Here is a 9651-nt window from a genome sequence, read left to right as displayed (position 1 = left end):
AAAAAAAAAAAAAAAAGTAAAGGTAAGACCCAGGGTTGGAACAACATAGAACTGAGAAATTCTCTGGCAGCTGACAGTTGTGAGAGTATAAAGTACACAATTTTAAGGTATTTGCTTTTCAACGATCTCATTATGTTTCTTCAAATGTTCACTTATCATTTAAGCACAAAAGTTCATTTTTCTACAGGTAATCTTAAAGAAAAGAAATGAAAGGTGTGCACTCAGTTAGGGCCTGCATGCACTAATGATCTGATGAAGATGGGATGTCTATGAGAATGGAAGTCGGGGCTCACAGGAAACCTGGAAGGAGCAGGGGAGACAGGCAGCTAGGGACAAAACTTATAGGGGCTCTGCACTAGAGAAACTTTGGGGAGCCTCAGGGACACGGGAGAAGCCAACGTCTCTAAGAGTGGGTTCCTCAATGGTGCCTGCATATGTCTGTGTCCTCCATCCTCACTCACGTCTTCTCACCTTGGCTGACAATGACATGGAGATCACAGCTCCTGGTTTGTGCAGGCCTTCCAATGGTTTCCACAATATATCACATTCGGACCCTAAACCTCAATCTTTGACTTCTGGAATATTCCGTGTGTTCAAAAATCTTTTCTTCTCTTGAAATATTTCTGCTGTAACCCTTTAGAAGCTTCAAAATATATATAAAAAGATTCTCATGACACCATGATAAATTAACTCCATGTTAATCAGACTATGAATTAAAATAGGACATGTATCTTCCCTATTTGGTAATAGATGATAGAATTTCAATTGTTCCTTTGTCATTTGTAAGAAAAAAATAAATTTCAGGTTGATATCTTTCTACCTCTAAGTTTTCATACTATAAGGGAATACACAATTTTTTTAGTGTGTGGATTACAACATTGCAGCCAGAGAAACACATCACCCAATCTTGGGATCTGTCACATTTTAGCATTTACTGGATAGCACTGAGAGTGAGCAGTGTGACTTCTGTTGGCCTGAGGGACTTCAGGAACATTCCTCCATCAAACCCTCACCTTCTCAACTAGAGGGCCCTTTAACTGCTCATATCTTTTTAATGGCGGTGTTGTTTTTCACAACTCAAGTAGTACAATTCAAGCACCCAGACAATGGGTTAGACAATGAATTCAAAGAGGGGTTTGGGTTGATGATTTCATTTCTTTTTCTATTGCTATAATTAAATAAACCGTGTAGAGAAGATGGCTTCTTTAATGTACAGTTCCAGGTTTCCTGGAAAGAAAGTGGAGGCCCCAGAAACTTGAAGCAAATGTTCACTTTGCATCCCTGGTTAAGAAGCATTGAACAATGGACAGATGGATGGGATGGATGGTTGTACTCAGCTCCCTTTCCTCATTTTCCACAGACCATAATCTCCTGCCCAAAGGATGGTCCTCTCTCAAATAGGATGCCATTTCTCACATTAATCAACATAATAAAAGTAGTCCTCCACAGGCAAGAGTAGAGGCCTGCCACAAGGTGAGTGGTTTCCATTGAATTAAATACACCCTTCTAGAGGGAGGAAGGGGGATCATATCACTCAGGGAGGAACAATAGGAACAATCTTAGGTGTTCCTGAGAAGGGACTAGAGAGAAGAGACTGTCTGTCCCAGGAAGGTAGAGGCTGGCAGATAGCGGAGTTTGATGCAAGCCTTTTCTAACCATTGAAAACAGAAAGTTAGTGAAGATGTGATTGATAAAGGGGGATTAAGTCTTAGCCCTAGTAAGCAACAGAACTTGACAGTTTTAGTCACGTGGATCTGGAGTTAAGGATAGAAAAAAGGGACTATGGAATTTGTCCCTGAAACTAAGGAAAGCTGCAGAGGCCAGACATATGTCAGGGTGTCCCTGAATGGAGACCTATTGCATGAAGCTGTGACGTTGAAGCCTGGATTGCCTTGGAGACCGTAAGATGTTGGGGACGCCAGGGCTGGGGGATAGCTGGTGAAGAAAGCTACTCACGGAAAGTGGAACCAGCCAAAGAGAAATAAGTGGTTGCAGTCAACAAAGGTGAAAGAGTTGGAGATATGGAGAGCAATTTGGCATCAGGCATGGATATGTAGATTTTGGAGTTTGCCCAGCTGGTTTTGGTCTTGCTTTGGTCCAGTATTTTCTCACTATGTTCCCTTCCCTACATTTAAAAATGGTAATGTATATCTTGTGCCATTATATATTAGAAGTATGTGATCTGTTTTTTATTATTATTTTGATTTTACAGGGGATTGCAGTTCAGAAAGAGAATGTGTGAATCTCAGAAAAGACTTTGAACTTTAGAATTCTGAACATTATTAAAACTGTAATAGACTATGGGGATTCTTGAAGTTGGACTAAATACGTTTTGCATTATGATATTGTAACAAGTTTATAGGAATTAGGGAGTGGAATGTTGTAGTTTGAATGTAACTAGCCCCCATAAACTCATACGGAGTGGCATTATTAGAAGGTGTAGGTATGGAGTAGGTGTGGTCTCATTGTAAGAAGTGTGTCATTGTGGAGGCAGACTTTGAGGTGTCATACACATTCAAGCTACTCCCAGTGTGACAGTTCACTGCCCACTGCCGGCAAGATGTAGGACTTTCAGGTTCTTCCCATTACCAAGTCTGCCTACATGCCTCCATGTCCTACCTTGATGGTGAAAATAGACTGAACCTCTGAAAATTCAAGCCATTCCAATTAAATATCTTCCTTTATTAGAGTTTATATGGTCAGGGTGTCTCTTCACAACAATAGAAAGCCTAACTAAGCCAAAACTCTACCTCAAGGTTCAGGGATCTTCTCAGAAGTGTGCATGTGTCAGGGTGTGGGGGAGAAAATTTTAAGAGCTATTGGTAGTGAATGAGTTTAACAAAGTGTCTTCTGGGCAAAGCAAAGTACTTGCACAGATCAACTCACAGTAATAGCATGCACAAGACCTGCACAAATGCAGGTCAGGAAAATAATCTGAGCATGGAAAGTGAGTACAAAGTCCCATCTCTAGTTGAGGATTTGATAGCTGTTGGCAGGGGCAGAGTCATAGTTTCCTTCAATTATGTGACCCCTGATAGGTTGATCATACTCTAGGGCCACACCTAAGAGCAGTTGATTACCACAAACTGGAATCAGTGGGTTTAAGAAGAGATTGAGAAAGAAAAAGAGATAGAGAAAGGAATGATAGAGTTAGAAATGGAGATGATAGAGATAGAGGTGATGGAGATAGGGATGATAGAGATAGAGATGATGGAGCTAGAGATGATGAAGATAAAGATGATGGATGGAGATAGATAGAGATGATAGAGATAGAGATGATGGAGATGATTATCTCCCTAAATCTCTCTCTATATATAGATAGATAGAATATAAAGTTGGGTAGGCAGGGAGGTGTTGGGGTAAATGGAGGAAGGGAGTGAATATAATTAAAATGCATTGCCTAAATTTCTTAAAAATTAATTGAAATATAGTTAAATAAATAAAATGTGCACCAATTTTCTTTAAGAGAAAGATGACAGTATTTTATTTCTCATACTGTGACTCAAACCTAAATTCCCAAGAAACCCGTAGTCATATTGCAGCTGAAGCAGTAAACAGCACCCATTGAGACTTGCTAGCAGTCCCTGTGGAGATTTACCATCGTTCCTGTTAGCACATACAACACTTCTTTCTTTTACACTTTTCCTATAATCTAACCCCAATAAAACTCCTCCAGTATCCCTCTTGCTAGCATACCCTTGGGCTCCACACCGGGTTGTGCATGGTCTTGCTGTGAACCTCACTTGCCCTTCTCTCTCTGGCCTGTGGATCAATGTTCTTCCTTCACCACTCCTTCTTCTTCCATTTAAACAGATTCTCTACCGCTGTGCCCTCTGCCCGGGACCTTCCTTCCAGAGTGCAATTCCTTCCTTGGTATAGTTCTCCCTTCACCTTCCAGATGTGCTGTCTTCACCCTTCTTGAGCTGGACGTTCCCAACACCCATATTTGATCTTTCAAATCCTGGCTATCAACGTATTTTCATGCTACTTCCAGAAGAGGTGTTTCACATCACCTGTATTTTGAAAGCAATGTCCATAGACTTTAATCTGCAAAGGTCTGGAAATGTCACATTTTATCAGTAAATATAGATCACTGTGGTTGGTTTTCTAGGAAGGATGTGTTTCCTGTGCTTTTAAAATGGGATGAAAAGATCAAATGACCATACTGTATTAGGGAGGCTATTGTGTATAGGAAGGATGAAACCCTACAGATCTTTGTGGTGACACTGGAAGTATCATTTTCATGTTGCTAACATAAAAAATTGTTTCCATAATGGAGTCTCATGGACATGTAAAGGTGCTAACTCATTAGAGAAAATGGTTCCAACATAGCATTTGTATCCTTACAGAAATTACTATCAGACTTACTGACACTGCAGGAATTTGGATATAGCTTTCTTGTCTCTGTCTGGTACAGTCACTTACCCGTGATGGCCAACTGAGTCACAAAGAAGGTCATTCTGGACTTTCTTTTCCTTCTCCATGTGGAGAACAGCACAACAGAGTTTCCCACAATGGTGAAGACAAACAGGACCCACAGGGTTATCAGCTGTTCCGTCTGAAAGAAACAGAGTAGCTTGTAACAGAGGAAGTAAAGGACCAGGTGCTTCCAGGGAAGGCTGGTACAGGCACCTTGCTTGGGGTCATCAGCTGTTCCGTCTGAAAGAAACAGAGTAGCTTGTAAGAGAGGAGATAAAGGACCAGGTGCTTTTTGGGAAGACTGCTACAGGCATCTTGCTTGGAAGTAGACTGTGTTTTTCTGAACCCTTTTTACTCCTTTCTCCTCCCTAGCCCAGGGAAGCTCAACTCCTTTATGTAAGCAGTAGAATAAACTGACCCAAATGAAAATTCTTCTTCTTTGGCCAAGTAATTTTAACTCCATGTGAGAGGTCAGGATGTATAAAAGAATACTACAGCCACAAAGATGGGAGGAAAATGTGTTCGAAGATAATAAGATAGATAAGTAAACCAAACTCTTTGATTTGGTGAACTATTGTGCAGCTATCAAAGGTGAAGTGATGAAGACTTGGTAGTGACATTAAAAATACTTGCAGTATAATATTTAAGTGGAAAAACATAAAAAATTTTATACTGGGTATGATTACAATTTTGCAAAATTACACACATAGGGAAAGAAGTAAAATACACTAAAATGTTAACAGTGGTTATTTTAGGTAGTATGATTATGGGTTATCTCTCTCTCTCTTTCCTTTGACAAATTTCACAAGATGGTAATATTAAAGTTCTGCTGGATAATGTATAATTAATAAAAAAGAAGAGCAGGGATGCCACTCACTTAAAATGCCAAGTCCCTCAGAAGATATTTTCTATGATCACTTCAAATGAAGCTTTTTATCTGCTTGACATCCATAACAGAGAATAAACAGATGAACTGTGATAGACTAGATGCAAGGTGAGATATAGTGCAAGACTTGTCAGGAAAAAACATGGGCCTACAGTAAGCCAGAGGAAGCCAGAAATCAAAACCAAATCAGTCCAAAATGTCTAGGAGAGATCATTTTAAGAGTGGAGCAGACCAGGACTGCAGCCTGAGAGCTAAAAATCTCAACTGGCTAAATTCAGTGTGTTAGGTAGCTAGGTTCTGGAATTCAGTTGCTTGGCCAAACATAAGTCTGAGATGCTGAAGGCAAGTATTTTTATTGATGTGATTAGCATCCATTGTCTGTCGATTTTAAATGACGGGGATTCTCTTCCACAATATGGGCAAACCTTGTACAGTAAGTGGGATCATGTAATTACAAACCCTTTTAAAGTTGAAAATATCACTTCATAACTATATTTTGTATATCTAACACATCAATCATCATAGTAGCCTTGCCAACCGTAACTGTGTTCAGAACACTCACATTGAGCCACAGGTCAATTACCTACCATAAAATCTATTTTATGAGAAAGTGTTAAATATCATACGTGATGTTTTGGAAAATCATAGGGAACAGTTGCTTCCTTTCATGACAGTGTGGTTCACCGGGCACCATGCTCTCTTGTTCCCACCCAGAATGACAAATGAAAGTCAAACGGCATACTTGCTAGCCCAGGGGAAAAAAATCCGTGTTCAAAATTCAAAGCACCATTTATGGAGCTGTAGATTTGATTCAGTGGTCAAACACTTGCTTAGTCTTGACAGAGCTGTGGGTGGTAGCTTCAGCACAATACAAGTACACACATACACACACACACATACACACACAAATATACTGAGTGTAAGTTCTTCACCTCACTGTAAAATAACAAACTCAGGAGCTGAAGCCCAAGACCATAATTTTATATACACTCGCATTCATAATCTTTTCACTGCAGAACCATGGCTAGTTCTCTATGTACTAACACCATTTTCTACTTAACACAGAAATTAATTCTAAATTATGTGATAACAGAAAAATTAATTGTTTTTAAGAAGCCAGAACAATGTAGATCATATCCTTTTTGGCTCCCTTCCTATTTTAATCAACTCCCTATTCCAAGGTAAACACCATCAAAATGCTTCTTAGTGTTAGTGAGCACACAAAACATTAGTTTCACTATGATATTTTCAAACAAAATGTATTTTGTTGAATCCTCCCTTCCCATCTCCTCCATTTCCTTAACCCCACTGTAACGCCTCCTCCCCCAGGCACTAGCTTCCCACTGTCATGTCCATGAGTCCCATTGCTCGCCTGGCAATCGGTTCCCTAGACAGCTTTTCTTCCTCTTAAAAAGACTCCTTTATGGTTTTTTTTTTAGTTAATGCCCACATTCAGACCCGCACATATAACTGAATCTTATTAGAGGCCATGCTGCCCAGCGGGGAGAAGAATCTGTGATATGTGTCTGTTCGCATCTCAGTCAGTTCACTTTCTATAATTTTATCCAGTTTCATCTGCTGTCCTGACATTTTCATAATTTTATTTTGTTTTAAAGCCATACTTTATGTGTAGCAAGGCAATTTATATATCCTGTTAAACTATACTAGGAAGCTTTGGTGATTTTTATTTAATTTCTTTGCCTATCCAATAATTAATTAAAACATTATTGAAAAGAATTTGCAAATAAAAAACATTACACATTGAAACTAGGCAGATACAAAATCCACACATCTCAACGAAGTTCTATCCAGTGAGAGCAGCTGTTCTGAAGCCATGTGGCTTCCCATGGGACTTTACATACTCACTGTAATATAGTATTTATGGTTTGTTTTTGTTTTTCTTTTCTTTCTTTCTTTTCTTTTAAGAAAGGTTCTCATTGTGTATCTATGACTGGCCTGGAATTCAATATGTAGACCATGCTGGTCTTGACTCAGAGAGATCTGCCTGCCTCCACCACTGGAGTGTTGGGGATTACAGGTACACCCCACTATTTCCAGGCTATGCTAATGAAGTTTTAAACAGCAGAAAACAGGGAACTGGTTCAGGTTACAAACCCCCTCTCCCTAGAACAATTTTTTAAAATTACTTTTCCTAAGTTGGTTAGTGCAAGAAATGTACTCGGTGCCTAGCCATGTCTAGTTCCATTACAGAAACTGACCGTGGAATTAAAAAGAAAGTCCAGATTTACAGCCACTGTATCAAAGGGATAACACATGCTGGTTTCTTCAGAAGAGCAAAAATTCTTCTTGCTACTTCAATACACAGAGAGTTGAATTCACATATTCTCCATAGCTGTTGGAAGCCATAACAGAGTTAAAACCAGAAATATATATAGCTTTTTATTTTCTTTCATGATTTAAGAAGTGTCCCTCTCTTGATATCCTTTCTAAACTTTCAGACTTTACTCACGTATTTTTCTTTATAGCAAATACAATTCTCTGCAAAAATAATTTTGATTATAGTGTATATCCTTCCAATGCTTTGAAAAATGCTTTATAAACATATACATGAAAAAACAAATACATCATGTTACGTTGTGTGTGTATGAGTTTGGTATTTACTATGGTCCACATATTGTACCACTTGCTTGTTTGACTCTGCAGGAGAAGTGGCTAAATAAGAGTAATATGTCCGCACAATAGAATAAAGTATTTTACTTAAAAATGGATTGACGGGAAGTGAAAGATGGGTCAGTGGGTAAAGGCATTTGCTGCCAAGCCTGGAAACCTGACTTTGGTTTCTGTGACCTACATGGTAGAAGAAGAGACTCCAACAAATTGAGTATACTCTCCACCCATGTGCTATGACATACTTGTATACAAATATACACATATAATACATACATACATTACACACATGCACAGGTACATCCATCCATCAATGTAACAAAATGGGCTCATGGAGGATGGGGAAATGGCTCAGTGGGTTAAGTGCTGTTGGTGAAATTATGAGGATGTGAGTTATGACTCCTAGCACACAGGTAAAAGCTAGACACTGTGGTACATGTCTATAATCTTTGCTCTAGGAAGGCAGAGAGATCTACGGAATTCACTGATCAGCAAATGACAGTGAACTTATAGATTTTGAGACAAAATTTCTTTCTAGATAATCATTTGGTATAGGTTTAACTTACGGCTAAAGACTGTGTGTCCTTGAGTCACAGAACATGGAGAAACCCAGTTGGTCCTTACTTGGATGCTTCACCCCTACTGACTAGATTTCAGAAGAGGGGACAGAAAGACTGTAAGAGCCAGAGATGGTCGGTAACTTCAAGGGGACAGTGTTTTTCTAGACACAGCAGGCCACTATGCTCACTCATAGCAGCTGTGACAGTGTACATGAAACCTACACAAATTCAAGCTAGACAAAACTCCAGCATGCAAAGGGGAGGTGGGCATGAAATCCCACCGCTATTCGTAGAGCTACTTTCATTTGATAGCTTCCAGGAGAGGCAGAGCCAGTTTTCCTTAAAGATATGACCTCTGTAAGTCATCCACATGCCAGGGCAGGCTCCATCCCTAAGATGTTAATCAGACAAGACAAACCAAACTCAATGGGGGTGAGTGAAAAGAAATCTCAAAGCTGGGTTGGAAGGGAATAGAGGAAGTGTGAGGTTGGGGAAGGGGAGGGCATGTGTTCAAAGTACATTGTATCAAATTCTCAGTGACTTAACAAAAATGCTTTTAAAATATAAGGATGAGAATGTAGAAAGATGAAGTCAACCTCTGGCATAGAACACACACACACCACACACACACATCTAGTAAATATAAAATGTTGAGAAGCTTATAAGGCTGTGGGAGTGGAGCACACTGGGAAATGAGTTGGGTGGACTCAGATTATCTTACCCACTTGCATCTTCTCAGCAGAATGTTGTCTCTTTGGTTGTCAGATTAAATCCTCAACCTCCCTGCCAAGGGGCCACAGAGCAAGTGAGAGCCCATGGTATGTGTGGGTCAGACATGCCATGAAGGCAGAACTTATGTGGGAGTTTTGTTGAGATAAAGGTTGAAGAGAGAAAGAGGAAGATGAAGAAGAGACAAGAACCAGCAGTAGGAAAGAGAGCAGGAGCAGGCGGAGCTTGTGTCTTAGAGGGACCTTTTGCACCTATGTACTTATGAGAGATGTGTCAGTCACAGGACCCTGAGTTGGCCACGATATTGCCTGGGTGCGTCCTGCCAGGTGACAGGGGCCAGCATAATGTCTGAATTCTAACACTTAGGATATTCTATAAGTCTCTAAGGATATTCTACAAGTCTCTATCCATGTCAGAAGTCCAGGATAA

The 9651-nt window shown here is 39.8% G+C and overlaps 1 protein-coding gene across 2 annotated transcripts in view; it reads right to left on the bottom strand.

The window, feature by feature from the left end:
• The window catches only part of Npsr1 (neuropeptide S receptor 1), a 190628-nt gene that overhangs the window by 151389 nt on the left and 29588 nt on the right, over window positions 1-9651 (bottom strand). For both annotated transcript variants that reach the window (XM_005346956.2, XM_013346224.2), the window contains exon 2: window positions 4426-4558. In XM_005346956.2, coding sequence (XP_005347013.1) covers window positions 4426-4558 — 133 coding nt within the window. The remainder of the gene's footprint in view (window positions 1-4425; window positions 4559-9651) is intronic.

The sequence above is a fragment of the Microtus ochrogaster genome, chromosome 5 (assembly GCF_000317375.1).
Source record: "Microtus ochrogaster isolate Prairie Vole_2 chromosome 5, MicOch1.0, whole genome shotgun sequence".
Taxonomy (NCBI): domain Eukaryota; kingdom Metazoa; phylum Chordata; class Mammalia; order Rodentia; family Cricetidae; genus Microtus; species Microtus ochrogaster.
This window is presented reverse-complemented; position numbering and strand designations above follow the sequence as displayed.